The sequence below is a fragment of the Teleopsis dalmanni genome, chromosome 2, assembly GCF_002237135.1.
Source record: "Teleopsis dalmanni isolate 2A chromosome 2, ASM223713v2, whole genome shotgun sequence".
Taxonomy (NCBI): Eukaryota; Metazoa; Arthropoda; class Insecta; order Diptera; family Diopsidae; genus Teleopsis; species Teleopsis dalmanni.
In genome coordinates, this window is record NC_051847.1 from 222357643 (window position 1) to 222385393 (window position 27751).

The following is a 27751-nucleotide window of genomic DNA, read 5'->3' on the forward strand; positions in this document are numbered from 1 at the left end:
AAGTGACTACTATCAGGAACTAAATCAAATTTTCTTGAAAAAGGATTGTGTTGTGTGGTTTAGTGGATGAATGCATTTTAGTAATTTTATACATAAAAAATGTCAATTATAGAAAAATACAGTTCAAGGCAATATTGTCACAATTTTTGTATTATGCATTCATAAAAGTGTGAACTTTAGTGCTAGAGGACTTAGTGATGATTAAGTAACAAGAAGATGATCTCTTCCCAATATCATTTCTATTATTATATTGAGACTAGTTGTGTCAGTGCACTTGAGCGCTTTTACTCTCTATTAACTGCGAGGTTCTTCATAACTCCTCTCTACGCCTTGACTGTATTATTGTTTATCATTTCATCAGACTAAGTAGTAACTGACCTCAGGTCTGCATACCTCTCCGAGGAGTCTGTAACCATTCTGAGAGTCGATAACGCAGTGTTGGTAAGGCTGTCCGTTTTCGTAAATAATTTCAGGGTTCTATCATTTCTAATTATCGCTTTGATAATATAGACTTATTTTCCTATTTGCATATAGATTTTTTTTTGTAAATTATAACACACTAATTCGTGTAATAAAATGACTTCAAAGAATCTTTCTATTCTTCCTTCATTCGCCTACGCGGTCCCAATATACGTTTTGTATGACCATTATACGTTGGAATTCCCACACAATTTTGAGAGAAAACTCCTTTTTCACTGTGTTAACTAGACAGTCGAATCCCTTACTCTACCGCTTGGGTTAAAAGACTGAATGAGTAGCTGTTGTCTTATGTTCGCAGATATCTAACTTGTTGCCTTTATCTCCCTTCTGGTATTCTACCAGAATACCATCAAAGAACTTCTCACTTAGCTTCTACAAGCTCTTTTCCACTCCCAAGCATCCCCACTTATTTGCTCTCTATTTTAATAAAAAGTATTTTTCTTCTTTCTCATTCTTGTTGATTAATCGCGAATATAGCCAAGCATTTCATAAAGTATATAAAAAATTTGAAAATCGAAAATACAAAGTTCGTTTCTTTCCATTCATGATTACTCGAATGTGATTCAGGCAGAAGTCATTTCAGATCCGATGTCTAGGGTTTTTTCAAGTCATTCCTAAAAAGTGGTTTTAGTGGGTTCAACTCACACACTATGGCTGTCGATGCTCTCCACCAACGACTATAATAAGAATAATAATTAAGATATTCCAATCCATTTATTAAAGTTTATGTAGCGATATTTCTAAATGCTGGTGCAATTTAGGGAGTTATACCCCATAGAAATGCTTGGGTGCTATAAAATATGTTCCAAAACAGCTATTTTCTTCTCGTTAAATTCGTTGTTTATATGTATCTAAGTACTACAGATATGAAATAAAAATGGTAAATAGACTCTAGGCACGAATAATCTATTATGGACTTGAATTTATTTATGTTTTGCTTACTATTATTATCATCAAAGACCAGGCAGCACTGCGACCTAATTAGATCTATTTTCTTACTACTATATTCTTACTATAGTAAGAATAAGAGTAGAATAAAAATAAAAAAAGAATAAGAATATAGTAAGAATAGAATAGTGTACTATACAGAATAAAAAACGATTAACTCTAAAACAAACCTAATCTTCATTGAATCATTTATATATATTATATGGACATATAATATATATAATATTGATTTGATCTATTTTAACACATAACCTCAAAATAGATTTTCTTTGTAATACTCTTATACTAATCTCTTCAACACCTATTTCCATAAGTCCCAACACAGATAGAGATTATACAAGTCATGCAAATTCATTTTTATAATATAATTATTTTTATATACTATAATTATAATTATAACGTCACTCTCTTCTGAAGTTAAGTTTCAGTTTAGACAAATTAAAACAAATCTAATTTTTTTTTTTTTTGGTAATTTAATTAAAATTTATATTTTATCTACACACAAACATTATAATCGATTTAAAACATTTCTATATATTATTTTATTTTTAACATTTAATAAATACACATTACACTTTGTTTTTGCTATTTTAGAGATAAAGTTTTTTCTGGTATATCCGAGGAATATCCAATTTTGATTTTAATTTTTAACATCAAGAAAATTATAAGTATTTTATTTATATCATTTTTAAATACTTTTAATATTAATAATTGATATTCTAAAATTCATCGACGGAGTAACTACAAAAAATACATTTCTTTTGTTTTAGTATTGCATATTTTTCTCAGTGTACTTGAAAGATTCGTTTTATAGACAAATTTAATTGAGAAAATTTTATTAAAATTTAAATAAATTTATATTAACTAATCTATTTTAATTTGATTCTTTATATCAAAAATTAATTGAATTAATTTCATTAAAACACATTGCCGAGTAATGCTGTGTAATCTAAAGGACTTTGGCGCTTTGCTTTTCCTGAATTTCATTCCTTAAGAAATTTTTTTTAGTCAAATTTAGTCGAAAAAATAAATTATAACAAAAAGTTAAGATCGTTAAAATGAGGTTTTGCCAAAAATAAAGTTTCCTGGAGCATTGACATCCTCTGATGAAAAATATTCCTTCCAGAGTGCAGCAAATTGTTCACGAGTAACTTCGGCTTTTCCCTTTTAAAAAAAATAAAAATGTTTGTTTAGAACGAATGGTGAGTTTCAAAAATTAGATAGATCTAAGAAAATTACATACTTGTGACATTTTATTGAATGCCTCTTCACATTCTTTCTTCTCCAAACCATAACTGGAACAGACTAAAGCAAATTCTTGTGCATCAATGCTGCCATCAGTGGATGCATCTTCCAGATCAAACATGAAATTCATGTATTTGGTCTGCCATTCCAGCACAGTACTAGGATCCTTCGCATAAGCATCCCACATATTACACCATTCATCGACTGAAACCTGTTAAGCAATGGAGTATCCAATTAGTATTTCAATAATTTACCAAATGATAGCTTGAAGCGACTTTTAAAGGTCCTACCCTAAATGTCTGAAAACAATTTGCGGCTATAAATTCTCTGTAAATACTTCGGCATAATTTTCACTCCTCAAAACTTTTATTATCCCCACCACAAAAACTATTAGCAGAATTTATGAGAACACCGCAATTGGTCTATTAAACGTTCAGTTTGGAGGCTTCATAATTTATGAACCCGAAGTGAAAGTTCAGGGCTTTATTTCGAACCATTAAAGAACATTAAAATTTTGTACATACAATTTTTCCATTTTTCCATTTTGCCTGGTCAAACTGTGGTAACTAAAGATATAAATTATGAAAATTTTGTTGGCACGATTTGGCAGCCAATATTTTTACCAGCTAAACAATAAAATCGAGCGTCAGGACAAGCAAGGCAAGGACCAAACCCAAGTACAAGAGGGTCAGCGTGTAATGTGGCCGGTAAGGTGAATTCTCAGCCAATTTATGCAGAAAAAACGCCCAAACTTTCTCAAATAAGCGCAGCAGGAGTTAACTGTGTCGATGTTGTTGATGTGGGCTAATAAAATAATTATGTCCCTACAAAAAAACAATCACGAAAATAATAATAAAAAGATGCTTCCCTTCAGTACACGATAAATACCCATTGAAGACTTTGTGAGCCAGTAAGCAATTCAAGGCATTCGGGTCAAAACACTTATTTACACACGATGATTTCGGGCATCCATAAATTTATTCACACAATATTTTGGAGGTACCCTACCTCCCTACCTGGAGGTAACAGAGAAATAGAAAAAGCTGATCAACGTCAAAATTTTTTTTTACTTTCTCTTACTTACAACTAGTGCTTCTATTGTTTCTTTTTATTATACGTAACTAACCTTTTGTCACCTGATTTTACACGTAGCGCTTTTATACTAGTTTTGAAATTCGAAAAAAAAACTAGATATAACCAGAATAAAAAATGGCAAAAAAGTATACTTCAGCAGATAATATAAAGTAGTTAAAGATGTGCCATCAATATGTGTTGAAACACACCATAAAAATTATAATTTTTCAGCTTCAGTTTCTAAAAATAAAACCAGTGTTAGTTTCTGACATAAATGAATGATGAAGTCTTGGTGGTATCAGTAGAATTTTGAAATTGAAACCCTGACATTAAAATGGGTCATTATATGAGCTCAGGTGGACTTTGATGTACAAGGCTGCTTTTTAAATCTAACCTAACATTATGAAAGATAACTGAATGTCATCTATGGATGTATCAAGGACATTCTTCCTAAGTGTTTATCAAGGTATTATATTATGATAAAAAGTAGACACATGTATTAATGACCGTCTCCCATAAATATATGCGAAAGACAACTGTGTAAAGCTGGCTCATTAAAAAAAATGAGCTTAAGTGGCCCTTGATTAAAATGTCCGCCACTTCGTTTTTGTCTTTTTCAACTTAATATTTTTTGAAAGGTATGTGGTCGAAAATCGGCGAAAAATCTAAGCGATTTGTGATCGGCGGAACGATATCTGCTGCCACTGTAACCAACTAACCAATCAACTACCATCACGGACCACCATCTCCTTTATAAACGAAAATATTGACCCTATCTGTAGCAGAAATACGACGTTACAAAGAAATATATTGACTGTTTACCAATCAACTACCATCACGGACCACCATCTCCTTTATAAACGATTATTGGCTCTATCTGTAGCAGAAATACGACATTGCGAAGAAATATCTTGACTAGTATTAACCGATGCAACACACCAATGGGCGACTTATAAGCATAGGATGAAGACTAGTGTCAAATGAAGTGAGAACTGGTGACATGTCGTGACATAGTATCAAAGGACATACTATAAATAAGTTTAGGATTAATAATTATGTTGGGAGAAAATATTTTTCTAAGAAATTAAAGCCAATGATAACAATAATAGGTCGGGAGATAGTGACAACTAAATACTAGGAACCGCAGTAGCCTCAGTAACCAGCAGCAAGTTTATTCAAAAACTTTATTATTTTGACCTTATAGAACTGAACAAGCTTGCCTTAATACACTTATGGTAGACTACACTTCGATATTTCACCAAACTAGTGGACAGCGCAGATTGTATTGGATTAACCAGTATTATTTACAGTAGCAAAACCAACTTTATACCGCTGCCAAATTTTAAATTATGAAACTAAAAGTTTTGAAACTCGATGGCCACTTCAACTAAAAAACAAAAACACTGCAAAACATATGAAAACCATATAAAGCAGCTGTGTTGTACACTGTAAAAATTGACCCACTTGAATGTATGCGGAAGTAAACAAACAAGAAGAAAAAAATTTGTTTAAAATAAATTTATACGCCATGAGCGTTACGCGTAAAAAGATCATTTGCAAAAAATAAAATCACTTTCGCAATCTGCAATGGGCACATGCACAAGTACAGACCTAGGTCCAGATCTATTCGAAGTTGAAGGTAAAAAAAAGCTATATTTCACAAGTCAAATGCGAAACGAAATGCCAGAAAACAATTGTTTTATACACACACACATATATATACACATTTGAGAAAAGCTTAGCTTAAGAACAAAAACAATTATCCAATGTGTGCGTGTGTGTACAAGTTTTTTGCTATGTAATAGCAAACAGCGGGTGAACCACTACGCAAAGCAGCAGCAGCACAAATATGCATTGCAGTGTTAAGAAGTGTGCCTTGTTTACAAAAACAACAACGCAGCACAAAAATGATAGCGATGAAGAAGCAGCACATTGAAAAATTTTACCAAACATGCCTTTTGACACTTTTCTGGCCTTTTGCCAAAGGTACGAGTAGGTGTCATTGTGTTGTTGTTGTTGATATTATACTACCACTACACGTAGCCTGTGTGTTATGCTTGTGTTGAGTGTTGATGCTGCTACTGTTGGTCTTTTTGGTCTTGTTGGTCGTCCAGAGCGTGCTGGTCTCGCTGTTGTTAATGCGGTTGCCATTGTGGCATGCACTTCGATATGTGTATGTGTGTATGTGTGTACGTGTGTCCTTTATGCAAAAACATATACATTTGCTATTTACTATTTGCTCACTGTTGGCTCACGCGTCCTTTTCGTTAGCTCGGTATGTGTTGCTTATGTTAAACATGCCACAACATGAATCAACATAATTCCTTAATGGTTTGGGTGGTACAAAAATTAAAATTAAAATGGGCCAAGCAAAAAATTCATAATAAATACTTTTGTACATGTTGAGATTTTAATTTGTCGATTTTTTATTGTTGCTATAATTGCTTGTGTTATTGTGCTGCTGTGTGTCTGTATCTCTATTTGTATCTGTGTATCTGAGTATCTACGTTGTTGTTGTTGGGTGCATTGTTGTGTCACGAAATGTGAAATGAGATGAGTCGCAATGTAATGAATAAACTGATTCCGTACACAATTGCCGACTTAAGTGAAATAAATTACAGATGCAGCTTCAGTGGATCTGCTCATGTAAGCACGCGAACAATCATCTTAATTTAATTTATAAACCGAAAATGTAAAAATGAATGAAAAAGAAGTGAAATATGCTGATAGGTATATAGTATTCATAAAATTCATGAATTTATGCTTATCTATCCACTGTAAAAGTCTCATAAGAGATTTTAAAAACATAAATATTTATGGAACGAAGGTTGAAAATGCGATATTTTTAAACATAAAATGCAAAAGTCATTGACGAATTCAATAAAGTGCGATAGGATCTGTGTATATAATAAGCGCAATAAAAAAAATTTTTAATAAGTCAGGTTATCTATTAAAATATTTATTTTACAATTTGTTGAATAAAAAAGGTTATACTTTATTGAACCTATAAGATCTTTCATTAATTTTAGTTCATTTTCACAAAAAATATTAAATTATTCGTAGACTAATTTTTTTAAATAAGTTAAATTTTTCAAACTATATGTATATATATTTGCTTTTATTTCTAACAGTGAAAAATGTGTGCATGAAAAAATTTACAAGACATACTTTTCATTTATGAAACATTATGTCAGCAGATAATCTTTTAGAAAGTACAAAATCTTTAAATATACTTTTGCATCTTTTAATAGATTTAATAATTCTATTAAAAACCTGTTTAAATTGAATGATATTTTTCTATTGTAGGTTTGATAAACTGTTTTCATGTTAGTAAATGAAAACTAATTAATTTATAAAAACAAATTGTATTATTATTTTCTTATATTTAAAATTTTTTATTTTTCTGGTAATGTTAACTGGCACTTTGGGCATTTATTTTATGGCACAATATTTTATTTTCCTCCATTTTTTTAGTTCTGTTAGCTGGCACTTTGGTTTTTCTTAGCATAAATATGTGTATTTAAGCTAAGTATATGCATTTAATTACTTGCCTGAATGAAATGAGATGCTAAGTTCATACTAATTTTTTAATTCTGCTCCATTGAAACGAAGCGATAATTATATTTGCGTGTTGTAGGGTCATTCTTAATAATTGACTTAATTTAATAAAAGTTACTGTTGATTATTATATTATTATTAGACTCAACTATAAGAACTTTTTTATACTTTCTTATGGGATAAAGTAAAATTGTGGGTGCAATGAAAATTAATTTAAAAAAAATATTTAATACTTTTTGAGTTTCAGATAACGTGTTTTATATTAAAATTGAAATTAATAAAATAAGAAATCACTAATCGATTTGGTGCAAACATTCAAGTTTTATACTTAAGTCTACTGTTTAAATAAAAAATAATCAATCTAAAAATAATATTACTAAATAATATTTAAATAATAGTAAAAGCCAGTCTTGTTTATATAATGAATAATATATAAAAAGTTTTAAATATTTTAAATAATTTAAAAAAATTTATTTTATTGTCTATTATTTCGACTATATGTTAGTTTATAGTCATTAGTACCTTGAAGAGCTTTTTAAATTATTTCAAAAAATATTGATCTCATAGAAATATATTTCTTAAAATAATTTAAAAAATTGTAATCAGTTTTCTACAAAGCCCTTTAATTATTATTAAATATTTAAAGAAAAGTTTATCTGATCTTGAAAATTTGATTTTATCTTTAGTTAACAACATTCAAACTTTTTAAGTAATACTAATATCAGAAAACTTTATTTATGCATACATTTATCTCAACCCAATATCCAATACTTTAATTATTCTAAAACTATTTTATTTTTGCTAAAATTTATTTAAAATCCTCACAATCTGTAATATTAAAGAATTTGCAAATATTTTTTAGAGTTTTTTTTTACATATTAACTTATGTCACGAAAACGGTAATGTGACGAATTGATTTTATTCCCTTTTACTCCCTACTATTGATACATATCACCATTTCAGTTAATGAATATGTTCAATATAATTAAATATTCAGTTTATCAATTGAATTTGATAGTTATGCACTGTTATTTGTAAGAGAAAAATATTTGAAAATAAAACACGTCACGTATACGCCATGTAACACACACAAAATTTTTAATTGGAAAACATAAACCGTAAAAAATGTTGACATTTTTTTTTAAAAAGAATAGAATAAATGGAAATAAATTGTCAATGTTCACTAAATTTTATTGAATTTTTATGTTTTTCACTTTGTTTTGAATGTGAAAACTCTAAATTGTTTACAGTACAGGCAACGCTCGGTGATTAGTACACAATTCACATGACATTGTAACCTATTTACAGATATCTAATGGCTAAAAGTATTTCGTTTACATTTTTTTACAATCAGGTACCATTTTCAATATGAAATATATGTGTTAAATATAGAAATAGAAATAAACAGGGTACCAGCTCCCAACAGAGCGGAGCACTGTGACCATGGTTGATCTTTTATGCTGCAACAGTCCCCAACCGAACAGAAGACATTCCGCCTTCCGAATGAAAGTCAAACTTTCATCCGATATGGGCCTGCTAATGTCTGAACGGGAGAGTAGTTCTCTACCCAGTGACCTCCTCTTATGTGTTTTAACATCATTAATTTAATAATTTTTTATAAATGTTATGCTTGCCTGAATAAATCATTATCATAATTCAATCAAACACGTACTACAGTGGATTATCCAAGTAATCTCTACTGAGTAGAAGTGCTTTAAACAATGACTCACATTTCACCAAGCAGAGAACATAAATTTTGTATCGATTTCTGTAAAAACACATTTCTTTTAACCTAAGTAGACTTTTTAAATGCCATTAATTCACTTTAATTTGTAAAAACAAAATAATTGCAATAAAATTTTAACAACTATATAGTTTTTACAAATCTAGTGCAGTGTAGTAGTAATTCAATGAGGAAAATTAATCGAATTGTGCTAAAAAAATTATAAATGGCCTACCAGAGAACTAGAGACTGGGATCGTGTCCCTTATATCTTACTTAGCTTATATTAAGGTGATTTTAACTCCAATTATTCATTAGAATATTACGTATAAAACACCATCCGTGCGAGAGAATTCATAATACTAAACTCTTTAGATACAATTAAACTCTGTTCTACTCTCACATAAATCTACTCCACAATACACCTCTATATTGTGCTATGCGGCTACCAAATTCATAGTCACTAGTTTATATTCTAGTATTAAAATATATTTCTCCAATGCAAGCTACTATTCACTTTACTAAAAAGGAAAGTCCTTATGTTTTGAGTTGAAAGACATGAAAACGTAGAATACAGCGGACTGAGTAACAAGTAAAAATAATTTCATGGTAATAATTAAATAATGCACCACAATAGATCAGCCATTATTTTTGTTAATATTTTAATCTGTAATAACTACATGGCATATTCATACAGCATGAAGATGTAAAAGATCATAGTATTCAAATAATAAATATTAGTATTTTACTTGGCAGCCTAATCTCTATTACCGGAAACCTCTAGAGTAAAAATGATGAAATTTGTAAATCTCATTCAAGTATGCATGGCATCCAAAAATCTCATCCCGAATCATTTAAAAGTATATTTCCAATCAAAATTTTATTCACTTTCATAGCTTGTCTGGTAGCTATGAATCTCTTAAATGCAACAAGTTTGACTTGAAATCGCCAAATCGAAAACTTTTGGCTTCAGTAAGTTAAAATATTGTTCTAAATAATAATGACTTAAATAATATTTATCTATATCTGCATACTATAGTATTTCGTATATCAGTAATACTTTTCCAAATACAAAAATTGTAGGGGTTACCTTTTAAGTTTATTATAGAAATTCACTTTTTCATGATGATCCTGACCTACAACATATATTTTTGAGACTCTCATCCTGTTTTACAAATTTTAGGTTCGTTATTGCATCTGTGTAAACAATGATTCATTCGCAGCGATTTCCGGGCAAATGAATGAGAAGTTCACACCAACGAAGTTTCACTGCATTTCCGTTTGGTGCAATTGTCAACTTTCGGGCAGGCAATTGCTCACTTGTCTGTTTGTTCAAATGCACATTTGCAAACACCCAGAAATTATGCGCCATGCTTGAATGGATTACCATACAATTTACAATGTGCAGTTTACGCTGTGCTGCACTTTCTCCCACTGAGCAAAAATAAAAAGCACAGTGAAAACTCACAAAAAACAAGAAACAACAAAACAAAACAAAAAGGACTTGAAAATATTAGCGCTATACAAAGAGCAGTGTAAAGGACAACTTAATCCTGAAGTGACATTAAAAAGTGAAAATGAATTAATTCCTCTTTTACTGCAGGCTCTCGCTGAGCCGGTACTAAGGCAGTAGTTGGTATGTGTGCATGACACTCGTGCTTGACTGTGCCAGGGTACTGCTTGGTGTAATATTAGGATGCACTTGGGTGTGAACTTTATATTTATTTTTGAGATTTTTTTATCGTCGTTTTGGCTGTGTTCTTCCTTGTCAACCTCAAACAATTCGTCAACGAAGTTAAGATATAAAATTGTTACAGCAGCGAGAAAGTGACAAGTCCCCATGCCTATGCAAATATTTGCAGCAACTCAACTGACCATTTCGTTGTTGATTTAATAGCATATCGACTAGAGGAAGCAGTGTCCCTGTAACTGGTGTAAATCAAGCTTAAGCGATTTCTAACCGAGGAAACATAAATTACAGCAGAAGACAGAAAATAAGCTGACTTACTGATATTGCAGCCACAGAATGGAATTAGTATATTTTGACAGATTAATATTTTTTTTGAAATGCACTAATTTTTTTATGCACTTACCTGACCATCATTGTCTTTATCGGCTTTGGAGCGCAGCCCTTCCCAAATTTCTAGCATGACAGCATGAGTTTCCTTATTTTTTGGTGTGTCCTTTACCCAACCACGTAGTTGACAAACGCGCTGCATACATTAAAAAGCATTTTGGTTGCAATTATTTTTATTGTTTTGGAGCATTTGTTTGGAAGCAGTTTGGAAATTTTATGGTCAAGCATTAGCGGCATTACGACCAAAGTAGTCCAAGCATTGAAGTAAGTGCACAATAGAAAAAATTGTTATGGAAATTGCAAAAAATTAAAATGGAAATTAGAACAATTGAAAGAATAGATTTACAGAAGCAAAAGAAAAAAAAACTACTAAAAAAATTAAATAAAAATTGCAATATAAAACAGAATATATACAAAAAAATTAATGATATATATAAAAAAATGCTTTGAAAATATAAAAATATAACGTTAGCATAAAATTGTATTTAAATTCAAATTGTTAAAAACTAAAATTTATCACAGTAATTTGTATTATTATTTTATAATACATTGTGACCGAAAAGTTTTCGGAAATTCTCATTTAAAATTCGCGCGCTGTATATTTTTCGATATTTTAAGTTTATGTAGTTTGGCAGCACTGTCCTTAATTACTTATGCCAAAATGAGCGCGATCTGTCAGACAGTTCGTTTACGGCAGCTGTTGAAACCAGTTCACCTCAGTAGTGCGTTGCGAAAAAAACAATGGAAAAAAATATTGAACAAAGAGTTTGCATCAAATTTTGTTTTTCGAACGAAATTTCGTGTGCAGAATCGTTGCGAATGCTACAAAAGGCTTATGGGGAATCAGTTTTATCGAAAACTCAAGTTTATGAGTGGTACAAAGCCTTTCAGGACTGTCGTACGACCGTCGAAGACATGCCGCGTTCTGGACGACCTTCGACCTCTACCACCGACGAAAACATTGAAAAGGCAAAGGAAATCGTGTTCAAAAATCCTCATGTGAGTGTTAGAGAGATAGCACGAGAGCTAGGCATCGGTCGTGAGATGGCTCGTTTGATTTTGGTGGACAATTTGTGTATGCGACGTGTCAACGCCCGGCTTGTTCCGATTCACCTCAATTTGTTCAACATTATCAACGATTTTAAGGCCAAACATTCAATAAATACCATCGAACAGCCACCGTATTCACCTGATCTTGCACCGTGTGACTTTTTCCTGTTTCCCAACCTCAAATTACCACTCAGAGGAACGCGTTTTGAATCCATAGAAGACGTAAAACAGAATTCGCAGAGGGAACTCAAAGCCATACCGGAAAGCGCCTATAAAAAATGTTTGGATGATTGGAAGAAACGTTGGCATTTGTGTATCGCTTCTAATGGAGCATATTTTGAAGGAGATAAAATAAATATTGATGAAGATTAAGAATTTTGCGTTTTATTTAAAATTTCCGGAAACTTTTCGGTCACAATGTAAACTAATTTATCAACTTGAAATGAAGAAAAGCTGGACCCGTTGTTGAAAAGCTAATTTGGGGTGCTAAAAACTCAAGCTAACAAGTATATCTCTATAATTTATAAAGAAATAAAATCCTACTAAACAGAACTAACTCCACTGGGATATTGAATATACTCGAATTAAGGCATATCTATAATAGAAGTAAATCCATTAAGCACCATTCTATACATTTAAGAAGTATGACTGGAATCCAAGTACTTATAGTTTGACTCCATACAGAAATCTTGTGCTGTGATTTATGCTGTCATATCAAAAAATTCGGTATCTTCTTAAACCAGAAATGAATAAGCAGCAAAGAGGCGGAAAAAAGCAACAGCTGACAATATCTTGCCATGGCAATATTGAGACATTCTTTTGAAAAGTGCAAGATATTATAAGTCCTGCAGACATCCTAAATTTTAATCTTAACAAAATTAAAGTTTAACAATGAAAATTACCCATAGTTACCGGGTATGTGGTAACAAAAGGGCAACTGGAAAGACAGACTTTGTCTGCGTAACTGTTACTGAAACTGTGTGAATATCTGAATCCTGGTTTTCTCCTAGATATTTGAGTAATTGGCAATAATAGATTAAAATTAAATAATTTATGTTGAAAAGTTTTTGAAAAAACTTTTTTAGAGACGTTTCGATAAGTATCAAAAGTATGAAATGACTGATCATATAGCCGTTTCAGATATTGCCAAATTCCCATCATCAGTAGTCTTGGAATTAATTCTTATATTTAATTAATTGTAAATAATTTTTTTAAGACTACAAGTACCAGTGGTTGAACTCGTGCCCTGTCAAATTTGAAACTCAGAGTCAGTACTTGACGCATTTTCCTGTTAAATTTGTTATGAAAGTTCACAAACAATTTCACTTGCTCAAAATTATATTATTAAAAACATAATAATATAAATGCTTATTAAAGAATTTAAAAATTTACTTGTAATTTACAGTTCCGTTAAAAAAATAATTTATATTAAATTGTGTTATAGTCATTGATTTAGTATAACATATTTTAATTTAGCCCGCAAAATATTTAAGGTAATACAAAAGGATATAATGTAAATTATTATTATGTTTTAGGAAAAATATTATAAATTATTTTCAACAATTGTTTTATACATATAAATAAATAGAAATAAAAACAAATAAATTGATATAAAAAATAAAATAAATAAATGAAATAATGTATATTATTATATTTTATATAATATATAATTTATGTTAATATATTATATGAAATAAGGTTTTAATAATTTTATTATTCAATTAAAAAAAGTATTAGTATAATTATGATTTTAAAATATTTTAATTTTTTTTCTTATTTGTTTATTTACCTCAATGGCCAATTCAAAATCCTTCACATCAATTTCGCCGCTTTGATTCACATCTGTTTTTTTGATTGTTGTTGTTGTTATTGTCATTGTTGTAGTTTTAATTGTTGTTTGTTGTTTTTATTATAAATTTGTTGAACCATCAAAATTCAAATGAAATGTCAACGAAAAATACCCAAAAATTTGTTGCAATTGTTGCGATGCCGCACATTTTCCATTCGGATTTCGTTTATTTAACAACGGAAAACATGGAAAATGTAAGTAAATTTAACAAAATCAGCAGAAGTTGGTAAAATTTCATTTAATTTCATTTTTTTTTTGTTGCCACATTATTTATATATTTTTGAATTTTTGTATTTTGTTAGAATTTTTTTTAAGTTATGAACATTTTAACTGAATTTAGTGCACAGCTGTGAGCACTTCCGCTTTTAACAGGAAGTTGTTATGAATTTTATTTCAGAGTTGCCAATATGACAGATTGTTTCTATGCGTGATTATCACAAAACAAAACAAAAAATGGAATTTGTGGAAAAAATATGATGTGGTCATTACTACAAATGATTGATGTTCAACCAAATGGTTTTAAATTTTTTTTTGTGTGTGTAAAGTGCACACATAAAGTTGCAATAAATATTAAACTTATTATGAATAAAACGAATTTTGAAATTTAATTTACAAACTCTGAACTAACTATATTTAACCATTTACTGATATATCAATTCGATTAAGTTTAATTTGAAAAATCGTTTATTTTTAACTATGTTTAAAATAGAGATAGGATCATCAAACGGCATTGTAGATACAGTGTGGTTACGATGGTCTATCAAAAGCAAAACAAACTTTAAAAAAAAGCAAATACATAACACTAAATTGGGGCATGTCTCAAATTAAAATTCAACATTTTTTTATAAAGCATAAGCTTTACTTGTAGTAAAGTATTACTATGTTTAGACACACCTTATTTTCATGAAAATCTGAATTTCATCTTCGTTTCAGCGAAATTAAGTTACTCGTATTTTTTCCATACAAAATTCAGTTTTAAGGTTAAAACGATATTAAGGAAAATACCCTTAGTTTTATTGAAACAAAATTAACAGCCTTCAAGAAACGTACTAGTCAGCTACTTCAACTAAGGCGAAACCTGATCAGCACCACGGTATCTGTGCTGACGGGCTACTGCGAAATAGGAAAGAATGCTATGTGACTGTGCCTACCCTACAATGAATTTTCTCGTGGCTGTGGTTCTAAGGATGAGGAGGAGACCGTGCTCCACCTCATGTGTCAGAGAATTGTATACTGATGTTTCAATCTATGTAAATACCATAATGTGGTACCATAATGAGCCATTATTTGAGCTTAAACAAGGCCACAACTCAAGGATTTATGGAAACAAGGCCACAACTCCAAACTACCTAACAGCCTTTGAAAGTTAGATTACGACTCCAACAAGGCCGCAACTTCAACCTACCTACCTACATAACACCCTTTGAAAAAAGTTAGGTTAGGTTATACCGGCGATTCGCAGTGGATCCAATTACGCCTATTAGCCCATTGTGCTATCGTACATGTAGAAAAATACTCAGTTAAAACCACCTGGAACATTTGGCGAAACGTAAAATGCTATTTAGTGTCAGGTCTTGTAAGTGATCAAGATCCTCAAGTAAGGGGGCTCCTAAAGTGTTGAGTCGCTTTCGAGCTCGAGCTGGGTAAAAACATAGTAGATGAGAGGCACTCTCATCGTCTTCCCCACAACTACGACAGGTTTAATTAAAGAGAAGATTTAATCTTCTAACATGGTTTCCTAGTTTGCAATGGCCTGTAAGTAAACCTATATCTTAGACCGATATCTCTACGGAGTATCTCAATAAGAATTATGGATTTTCTTTTATTTTATCTTTTATTAAAAATTTTAGAGAGAAAAAGAACTCAGTAACAGTTTATATGACGTTAACTTGAAAAAAGGTGAAAGCAGTTAAATCAGTTCTCAATATGAAATTATATTAAAACCGAGTAAAATATGTATAAAAGACTATTCTAGTTGTAAACATTAACTGGTAGTCACAAGAAAACATCCGTTCAAATGAATTCAATCCCTATAGCACAATGCGTAATTGTGTAATTCCAATTATTCATTTTTATTTTGTTTACAATATAATCGAAGCAAAACAAAATAAATAATCCACTTATAGTATTTTGGAACTGAATTGGATCAGTAAGATTTGTTTTCTCGTAATTGATTTAAACTATATATATTAAAAACAGTCGTTTCTATAAATAGACACATTCTCATTAAAGCACAATTTGATATTTGGCAGCTCTAAATCAAATTCAGAATCAAGTATTCCTTTCGCATTATTCAATTTAACTCGTTATACTCACCAAAAAATACATTGAACAGGAACAAAAGTTTCTTCTTGCGGAAATCTGAGATCGACATTCTATCTTCCTTATTATTCGAAGAAAAGATACGTGCAAGAAGATTTGAAGTTTTCGCCTGCAAAAAAATAAATTTCGTTAAATTTCTGTATTAGTTTTTTTTATTGGGAATTTTTTTATTGGCAAGGATTTTTCACTTGTGAGCAATAACTTGCAGTATTGAGTTTCCATATTCGAAAAATTTTCAAATTTTCCAATTTTTAAATTGATAAATTGCATTTTTGCATTTCAGCAGTTTAAGTTTTCTATGCCATAATTTTTTTAGAAATTTTGGAGGCAAACATTAAACCAAAGTCACGTTTCAGACTAAGTACCTTCGCACGATTTAACTACGAGAGCTTCACATGCTAGCAGCAACATCAAAGCAATGAAAGCCAGCAAGGATGTTTCAGTGCCTGCAGCCAGTTAGTAAGCAAGTAAGTAAGTAGTGCAGCAAAAGGCATAGATTGTCGCCGTGCAGTCGCTGCGCTGCCCTGCCGCTGCCGCAGCGGCATTTATGCATGCATTCCTAAGTTATTTCCTATTTAACTTGACATTACGAGACGAAATATGAAAGCAATCACAAGAGTAAAAAAAAATTTTTCTAATGCATTGTGAAATCAGAAAATAGGAAAGGAAAGAATGTATGAAGCTAAAGGACCCAAAAGCTTTTTACTTTTATATTTCATGTGCAAATGTGTGCACTGAAATATACGTTTGTGCGTGTGTGCATGAGCTTATTTTACCTTCATTTATTCACACGCTCACAATACTATTTCCTTTCATACACAATTTTTTTATTTTTATTTATTTTTGCTTTCTGCTTTTGTTTCTCTTCTTTGTGAATTTTTTTATTAACAAAAACAAAAACACATAAAATTTTAAAGAAAGCACCTGGTTTGCTTAAAGGTTTATTCGTAAATGAAGGATGCAACAGTCTATGTTATATCTGCTGCGAATTTCTTACTAAAGCAACATTGCAGCAGCAGCAAAAACAACAACGGCAGTAGCAACAGTAGCAACGGTAGCAACCTCGACAGCTGCAGTAGCAGTGCGAGTTTAATAGTTGCCGCTGTTGTGACTACAATAGCAGCAACGTATCTCGTCTTGAGGCTTTACGACATGCAAGCATGTTACCTTGCTCTATAGCTTATAATGTCTGAAAATTCCATATTGCTTTCTTCAACCAGATTTTTTTACTGTGTATATATTAGCAGTGTATTTTACTATTAAATGTTTACATTTTCCGTAAAACAGCAAGAATTTCCTTTCTTGAACATATTTTATTTTTGCTGTCGTTACTTTGTCTTGGATCCTTTATGCATTTTTTATCCTTTTAATGCACTTCAAAAGCAAATTGTCTACAAAATTGTTCTAGACTCTTTAGCAGTATTTGATGTGAATGAAATTTTTATTAATTTTTCAAGGAAATTACAACTAAAATTGTTTTTCTTTGATTCTATCTTAAATGTTGTAAATATTTGACTAGCACCACGATGTCTGTAAGTATTATGATCAAATAATATAAAAATTATTTACAATTTGCACAAATATTAAAGCAGTTATGTACCCTCTTTTCTGTCAATCCCTGTTGTGTTCTCTAGAAATGATTATGTTTCATCGATATAGATTCCTTTATATATTTTACAGAATGCAGAATTAGTTACAACCATGAGTATTGAGTATTGAGGTAGCTAGCATGTTGGATAGAAGTGTAAACTAATAGTCTGCTTGGAATTTGTAGGCTTCCAAAAATTTCATATTTTTATAATAAGATAGAAGTCCACAACTTTGATGAACTTGTATCATCATTACTAACGAAATATATAATTTGACATATTTTTCTATTCTTTATTTGTCGTTTGCAAGAACCTTTTAATTTCTCGATTTACTTCTGGGCTAACAGCACATCTTCATTGGAAGATGGACTCGTCACTACTCATCAAATACTTATTAGAAATATGATATATGTATCTTTTTAATATTTCACGTTTAATATCTGTCGTATATAAACACTTTTTAAACGTACCGTTTGAAAGTTTAAAGTCGTATCCAACGTAATGATTGGGTCTTATCAACACACATTTCTCCACAAATTTTCTAAGGAGAGTTTTATGCTAATGCTGGAATAATCGGTGTAGTTTAATGCAAATCTCCTTTCATCTGTAAAAAAGCAACTTCCATTTATCCTTTGTTTCTAATTCAATCTCGTAAATGCAATAAAATGTTTCTATTACATTGTTATGTGCTATGGTACATTTATTTAAACCAATTTTAATGAAATCGGAATGTGCTATTCGTCAAACTTAAACCAAAATATTGATGCAATTGTGGATAATGCTACAGTGAATCTAATTTCATTCTCATATCTAATTTCGACGAGTATAAAATTGAGGGCAAAAGTTTATCTTTACCACTCTGTGCATAACTAGGAAAAAATTTTGAACAAGTTTATGCCATAAAGAGCTTAAATAAACTAATAATAGGACAAGCAAACAGAAATTGACTTTCATATATATGTAGATTTGTTTATGTAATTTTTTTAATTATTTTTAGTTAAGGTGGAAGCATTCTATAATATTTGTAAACATCTTCTGTGTATCAATTTCTAATTTTATTAATAATCGTCATTTATACGCCATGTTTAACGGTTTACCTATCATTTGACCAAGTAAGCTGCTACACTTAAACCTTAATTAATTATTAAAGATTTTTTACAGTAAAAAAGAAAATATTTATGCCATATTATATAGCCTGTATACACACTATCATTATCGTCAACATCAATGTAACACATTACGTTGCATATTCATTTAATATGCTATAGAACTTTTATTAGGATTTTTTAATGCCACAAAACCATTACAATTGCAAAAATATTATTAAACAAACATAAATGTTTATAGTGAAATTACCAATAAAATGCAGACATTTATATGCATCATTTATATTCTGCATTCAAGGCATTGGATGCTGTGCTCCACAAAGGACACAGTTGCAGTTGCCTTGTAGGTGTGCCGTTCATATGCCGAGAAAACACATAAAAATTTGGTGAATATTTTAATCTTTTTTTGTACTCGGCTTTTTCAATTATACTAGGATTTGTGCAATGCAAAATAAATGTATGAATTATTTAATAATTTTGATGCAATTTTATAATTTTGCGAACGTTTCAGTACACAGATGAATAAAATGCCAGTAAATTTTCGAAAAATAAGTGATTTTAAAATGTTTCGCATACATGAAGTCATTAAATTAAGCATAAATGCAGTCAATTTTGTGGTTTAATTGATTTTTCGTTATAATAGCATTAAATTTTTAATATAGCAGATCTCTTTTAATTAGTTTATTATAAACAATGAAATGAATTTTTAATATTTCATACCAGTTTCGAACTCTTAATACGTTTTTGTTGAATTAAATTATATATCTAAACTATGTAAATCTAGCACTGCATCAATTAAATGAAAAATAATGGATTAATAATATCCACCTAAATAGACAGAAAAGTGAACAGTTTGATATTTATATAAACGGATTGATATATAAAAAGGTGGTCAGATAGATAGGTTTAGCATACAAATCCGTCATGCAGAAAGTAAAAGAATCGATGTCTTTACATAACCATAACCTACATAACCACATAACCAATTCTTCTAAAGAAATTGAGCTGGCATTTTTAACCGCACAGGAATAATTAGCCGAACAGCATTATAATGCGAATCTAAATACAAACATATTATCAGTGACATTTGCAGACATTAAAGTCCTCACATAAAAGTATTTTTATATATATTATTTATTTATATTTTTTTCCTACGCGATGGAATTTGCAACGATCGGAATTGTCAGGAAAACTAGCTAACCAACAATCAGCATATAAGCCGCTATGTATGCTGGGCACAATGGAGAAGGTTCTCAAATGCTGGACACAACAAACGCTTTCAACTCAGCTAATTGGTCTAAGACAACAATTTAGATCAACACTCTGAATGCACCCGACTATTTGTTACGCATTATTCTCAGTTAATTCAACGATCGGACTCTGCAGTGTGACGCAAAAAAGAAAGGGATGGAATATGAGGTAACTAAAGGGTTCCACAAAGATCAGGTCTGAGATCTACACTGTAGAATGTCATGTACTATGAACTCGTTAAAATGAAACTTTGACAATTGCGGCAATTGTTAGATATGCTGATGACATTGCACGTGTGATGGTAACCAAAAGACTTAACCACTTAGAAGGTGAACGACGCAGCAGCAAGGTTGCTATGACGACTTCAAAAGGCAGGACTTCAAAAGGCAGGACTACAATTGGTGACTCAAAAAACCGAAATAACATTGATAAGGGCAAGAAAGCAAAATAAAATGATGAAACTTTAAACAGAACTCTAATGACAGCGATGATGCGCTTATGTGAACCCTCGGCAACAGAGATAGTCCTCTGGGTGAAAGAGGGCATCTTCTAATTATGGTTACTCATATATAATATTGTTTTTCGTTACTATATAGACGGCAGTAACAAACCACCAAATACGACTGGTAGCATAGATATACAGGCGCAGTGTGTCAGACATCGGGGGGATTTTAGTAGATTAAAACATCACACTGTCTAGGTTTTCGAAGCTTTAAGCCTCGTAAGAAAAGATGGATAGATGATGAAATAAATAAATATCCTTTATCTTTAATTTTGTACTCATATTGTTTGCAGGATAATAAATACCCATTCAATTTAAGATTTAGATGATAAAGTCGTCGTTCAAATAATTAACTTATAATTGAAATATTTTTCTATCAAGATAAAAGTCATCTAAATATTCTTATTTAAAGAGTATTTTGATATGTTATTATAAGAAATAAAAGTCTTTATTTCCTTCCTGTTTAAGTTATATTGAAATTGTATCGAAAAATTATTTAAAAATTTCATTAAAAACATTCATTGACTTTAATTATGATAGAGATTTATGTTGAAAATGAAGTTTTCATATTAATAAAGTTTTAATTGTACTATTTACTTTTAACGATTATTTTCACACTTCATGAGGTCTCTAATTAGCTAATAAATATTAAAATGTTGTTTAATAACTAATTTATTGGCCAATTATGGCTTTTAGTGGTACTTTAATTTACGCTCAAATCGCGAACGTGACATTTGCTTCACAGCACATAAAAACCAACCTTAAAGTATTGGAAAACAAAATACCAAATAGGATTTCATACCGCCGCACAGTCTGTGATTATTTTTTGATGTGCTTAATCGAAATATACCATAAAAATTTTTATTAAATACATAATTTGCCATAAATTTAACTTCTTTTTACATTCACAACAAATGACGTACAATAACTATTATTTAAAAATTTCCTTTAAATATGAAATAAGTTTTGACACAAAATCTTAGCACTACCGAAAAAATCGTGTTTGTTTTTTTATAAAATATATTAAATTCAAATCTACGAATAACGAAAAAAATACTAATTATTATAAAACACATTTTAGTAGAGATTCTCTGATTCTAGAAACTAAAATTGATACCCAATGCGCCTTTTGAAAGTAGAAAATGTACTGTAATGTATGATTTGGCCTCAAGTAATATTTATGAGAATATCTATGATTCACACTGAAGTTATGTTATCTGTTTATTGACATTTGCTTCTTTAGATTAATGAAAACAATGTTTATTATGATAGCTCCGAAACTTTTCTACCATCAAGTTCAGATTATAACAAAAGATTGAACTTTCTACTGTCATCCTGATGCTGCAATATATAATATAATAAATCAATAAGAGTGTGAATTAGAGTACGTTATATCCATCCGCTATTGGAATGAATACGTTCTGAAGAAAATATTTTCAAGAAAAAGCAGGCTTCTGACAAATATAGATCTACTGATCATTAACCAGAGTAAACCAAACATTTTGTAAAAATTAAAAACATCTACGCAAAGCCAAAATGTTATTATCCATTCACAAACTTTTGATCAATTCCCAAAACTCAAGTGCCTCGGTATTTTCTCTAATGCACCACATTCATCTTTTACACTTGAAAACCATATAATCACTTCAAATAAAGTACATATCGAAAGCTATTTTAGGCGAAACTTGTGCGAGGTACTTGCACTTATAGCTTAGGAGCTTATAGAGCTTGCAACCTTTAAATTTGAAATATTTGAAACTACGAACTCTTGAAAATCAAAGATGACAGCATTCGAATTCAATGCAATTTCAAATTAAGGCAGCTGCGTGTCTACGAAACTATCATCATTTTACTATGAAACATTAACCTAATATTGAATAAACGTATCCGTAATCTTTGTGTCCACACCTACTAACCGGTATATATTTTTCAATTTTAAATTTATATATTTTAATGTCCAGTTGCCATATCAGTTTGAAATTTTCAGTAGCTAAAACTAAAATTACTAGAAAAATAACAAGCAGCCAACTTAGGATGGTCCGCGGATAGATAAACACTTTTATCGCTTCACTGACCATCGCTTTTGGCATTATGAGTTTAACCAGTCTATAACTGCTCATCTCTCTCCAACTGTTAAGATGAATTGAAGTTATCTGCTTATAGGTTACAGTCATGTTGAAGCCCAATTATACTCTGGGCTCTGGGCCGCAAAAGTTATACACATGTAATAAGCATGTAATTTTTTTCATGTTTCTTTTAAAAATGAACTAATAATGTCTGACAGTGTTTAAACTTGTGAAAGTATTATTTACTCTGTGTATTAGAATAATCTTATAGATCTGATGAAACCAAACTTCATTAGAAAAACTCTATTTTATAAAAGAATGAAGTCAGTTTTTATGAAGACAATTCAGGTATTCACATATTTGATAATAGAAGGATTTATAAATTCGAATAATTGTATATGTAGTTAATTTAACACATTTGGTCCACAATGACTATTAAAGTATCAATTCTGAAACTAAAATTAACTCCATTTTAGAAAGAGTTTTATGTCGAATCATAACTTTATAGCCACTAATACGTTATCCCATCTAATAGATTTCTAATGTCACGACATAAAGGCGCTATCATACGCCTGAACGAAAATATCATAAACTAATAATATATCATAATATCTAAACTGATTTCTAAAATCAGTTTAGAAATCCATAGATGGCTTAGAGCGCAAAACGTTTATTGAGAAATCAATAAACCTAGTATGTAAGACTAAAGCTCACCTAAATCTAAAACTTCTGTGATACGTCGTTTATTTATAGAAATAAAGACAATAAAAATTGTTATAATCTATTTTATAATAGGACATATACATATAATTAATTATTAATTAATTATTAATTATTTTAATTAATTATAATTAATATTTATTCTATATTTATCCACTATTGAAATGTAAATCAACTTAAATAATTTATTAAAATGGTAACTTTTTAAAATATTTATGGGGACTTAAGAATTAAAACAAAACAAAACAGGATGATTTTTAATTGAAAAAATTAATCTGACTCTTATTAATGAAGTTTAATTTGTAATGCAGATTAAAATAATTAAAATTTTTCTTTTCAAAACAATTTCGTATTTTTTAAACTTTTTTAACTTTACGTTGTGCTCTCATGCCGTAGGTGGTGGGAGTTTGCAGTGCTTTTTTATCATTTTGTAGGGGCAATAAAGTTTTTGAATAATTTAAAAACAGAGAAAATTATTTTACTTGGGTCAACCTAATAAATTTCTGTACAACTTTGTATTAAGTAAAGAATGAATGGAACTCGCTAAACGTTTTCACTGATGCGTTTAGTCAATTAATTAATAGAAGGTGTATTTATTAGTTACATTTAACACAACAAAATGATAAGAGATCCTTGTTAGCTTAATTGGAACATTTAGAACATTTAGTTGTGTCTTTTTAGTTGTATATTTAGTGTAACGGCTTTTATAAGCTTATTTTGTATTGAAGTACATCTTAAGCGATCCACGACATATCGGAATGGTAGATATATGTAGATATTTATTAATCCATACCGTCAAAAAGTGCATAAAGAACAAATTACTGTTTTGTTCTTTTCAACAAAATAGCAGTATTAAAACATAGTGAACTTCATACTTAACTTGAAGAAAATCGTTATAACAGAAGTAAACTTATCAAGTAATCAGTAAAACTAAACTATTTACGTACATCCACACTAAGCAAGAAGATATTGTTTAACAGCAACTAACATCAATCAATCTATATCTCGTCTATAGATGTGGAAAAAATTTTTATAAAATAGTTTTTAAGTGATTTATATTCAAATTTACTTTTTTAAGGCAAAAAAGTCCACCAGATGGAATTCATTGGACCATCGAAAGAGGAGTTAGCCTCAAACCATGTGGGCATGTGACCATGACCATGTTGCTATGACCCCGAGGGTGGAGTTTATTCCCAGCTTAAACTTCCCGCAAGTTTGCGTTAACCCCACTCCTTTCATCTCTAAGCACTTTTCCTCTTAATCATTTCGACTATGTTTTTGTGGCTTGGATAAATTAAGCTTGCTAAATACAAAGCCTATCTGCTCTCCTTTCCACCCTTCACTACTGGAATGGGATTTCAAAAGCTGTTGTGGTTGCAATCTTCTATACATTCATTCCCAAGAGACGATTCTAGTGGGTTCAGATCTTATACTTTCAAAATTGAAAGCATATATTAAATGAAATATTTATATTTTATTCTTTTCTACTTACGATAGAAAAATTTCATTCAAATTCAAAATTTATATGACTAGTTTTGGAAATAATGATTTATTCTTTCTATTGACATAGCTGAGTAACAAATTATAGACACAAAAATGAATAAAAAAAATTTAATGATCTACTCTTTATGAGCAGGCATTATATATAAAATAATATTCCAGGCTATATTATAAGAACTATAAAATATCTAAAACGATCAGTTCTTAAGAAAATAAGTGCAGAATAATAATAAATAAACGAACGGGTAAGTTAAAATGCTTAAATATCATATTATGTGATTATATGTTCTTATGTGATTATTTGTTCTTATGTGATTATTTGTTAAATAAATATAATAAATATAAATATATATATTTTAAATTTCTGTATATAAAATTTATCTTTTCTGCGAAAAAATTTTAATTTCATTGTTTACTGCAGCATTTGTGCACCTTGACGTATGAGTAACTATTTGAAGTTTATTTTAAATTGAAAAGTCTACAATAAGAAGAAGAGCAATATGCAGCGATGATAAACTCACAAAACAAATTAAGACTCATTGTCAATTACAAATGTTCCAAATGTTTAAATAAGTTTAATTTTCAACAAAATTTATTTATTGTTCGTCAAGAGCAACTTTACTGATAATAAACTTGCAAAGTAAGAGACACAAACACACACACACTCACAAAGAATCACTCACAAACAACTGAGCACAATTAAACTAACAATGGAACGCTTAAGAAACCGCAAAAAAGATATAATTTAATTTATGCGAAAAGTGCTCCAAGGTGCTATTTTAGTTTTCAATGTTCAGTGAAGACAATTTGACATTCCAAAAGCTTTTCAAGCGTAAAATGCCTGATGCACTTGCTCCAGGCGAACTACAATGAAAACACACTTTACCCATTTGTACACATAAAAAACCAAAAAAAAAAATCGTAGATACAAATGTATCTTTTATTGAATATTTTATATATTTGTTTATGCGCTTAATTGTGTCTTTCGCTATTTTCAAGGTATGCCCGTATGCCCGTATGCTCCTATGTTTTTGGCTTTTATGTTCATAGGAGGTGTAATAAAATTTGAAATTTTACTACAACCGCATTTTCATGTGGAAACACATTTTCTTTATACGAGTGCTTTATGTTAGTTGGAATGTGGAATGCACAATAACTTACTTTCTCAAAAGTAAACTCAAAATTACTTTTAATGGATTTTGCACTTGCAGATGCACTTGCTCTACTTAATTCCAATTTAATGCGTTTGCACGGAGGAAACGCATGAATGCACAAAAGACACTCACTGTTCATAGGACTCGTAACTCACACAAATCACTGCTTAAGTTACTAAAATTGCAGCGGTGACAATTTCATATCCTTAACGGAGTTTATACTGTTCCAAATAACAATGCAACATCCTTACTTCGGAGCAAGTTTTATAAATTCATGTTAATTTCTTTTTGTTTTATATTTTGCCAAAAAAAAAATAATTATTTTTAAATTATTTTGTGTTCAGCACCTACAAAACTCACCGATAATTTAGTCGATAAAGTCTAAATTCACTTGTGAATTTTATTTTAAGTTTAATTTTTATTTTGATTTTTTATTAGAAAGAACTTTTGAATTTAACGTCCTTTTGTCGAAACTATTGCACGATGTTGACCAAGTGAAGGCAAATCAACGTGTATTGCCGCAGCACGTTTAAAATATTTGTGATATTAATTTGTGTGCTGCAGACCCTTTTATACTCGTCTGTGTTACGGCTAAGCGACGTTATCGTTGTGTTAGTAGAATTTCGGTACAGGCCAATACATAAACGATATGATTTTATGCGGCGCGGCGCATGATAACAGAGACGCAATCGCAGCTCGCAGAATTTAGTGACGCTTTACTGTGCTGCCTTTCTCACAGCGCTGCTCAATTCTGCTTCATTTTACTTTCCTTTGCTCTGTTCAATTCTACACTACGCTATGTGCCTTGCTATTTCGCGTTGTGCTGTTTTATCTGTCTGCTGCTGCGCTGCATTGCTTTAGAACATCGTCGGCTACGTAAAAGACGAATCATTTTGTTTCGTTTTATGTTGTGTTGATGTGTGTTTGTTGTTGCATTTGTAGATTAATGCAGTCACTATGTTCTGCTTCTATTAATTTCTTTGATTATATTTGTGTTTAGTGTTTATTTATGTTTAAACGTACATTATGACAAAGTAACCACGTGCATTTCGGAGCTAACTGCATTTGGATTTATTGGTTTAAGAAAAATTTCACAATTTAAAGGAAATATTTTAAATAAAATTTAGTATAAACTTATAATTTAATATTAACATATAAATTAAATTGGTAGTTTATAATTTAAAATGAAAAATAAAATTTAAGAACAAGAATACTTTAAATAATCTTTAAATAGTAAAAACACTTTAAACATAATAAAATAAAATCAGATATTTTGTTAGAAAACCAAATTTAAAGATATCAATCACCTCTGAAGATGCGTATTTGGCAATACTCAAAACAGCTGTTTGATCAGTCAAAAATTCAAAATAATAAATAATAAAAAAAAAATTTTGTTATTGCAATTCATTACTATTCGATAAAAAATTTGCTTTTTACTAGAGTTCATAAATATATTATTTTGATATTTGACTTTTCCTAGTGGAAATTTCAGCAATATCTACTGCGATGCTGATTAAAAAAAAAATATGTTACTGCAT

The 27751-nt window shown here is 30.2% G+C and overlaps 2 protein-coding genes across 2 annotated transcripts in view; one reads left to right on the forward strand and one right to left on the reverse strand.

Annotated features, from left to right (window-relative positions):
• The window catches only part of LOC119685276 (calexcitin-1-like), a 107672-nt gene that overhangs the window by 44414 nt on the left and 35507 nt on the right, over positions 1 to 27751 (forward strand). The window lies entirely within an intron of this gene.
• Positions 1882 to 26742, reverse strand: LOC119685275 (calexcitin-1-like). The gene is made up of 6 exons (XM_038099515.1): positions 26574 to 26742; positions 16320 to 16434; positions 13944 to 13996; positions 11121 to 11240; positions 2672 to 2884; positions 1882 to 2592 (listed from the first exon to the last, which is right to left on the reverse strand). Exons 2-6 carry the CDS (start codon positions 16375 to 16377, stop codon positions 2482 to 2484), a joined length of 555 nt encoding a protein of 184 aa, XP_037955443.1. The 5' UTR covers positions 16378 to 16434; positions 26574 to 26742; the 3' UTR covers positions 1882 to 2481.

What these genes read in the sequence shown, in the direction of transcription:
- LOC119685275 (XM_038099515.1), bottom strand. Translation starts at nt 16,377, where the DNA reads ATGTCGATCTCAGATTTCCGCAAGAAGAAACTTTTGTTCCTGTTCAAT. An exon ending in CCTGTTCAATGTATTTTTTG is followed by an intron (nt 13,997 to 16,319) that starts GTGAGTATAACG and finishes TCAAAAAAACAG; the next exon opens with ATGTGAATCAAAGCGGCGAA. An exon ending in ATTTTGAATTGGCCATTGAG is followed by an intron (nt 11,241 to 13,943) that starts GTAAATAAACAA and finishes TAATGTATGCAG; the next exon opens with CGCGTTTGTCAACTACGTGG.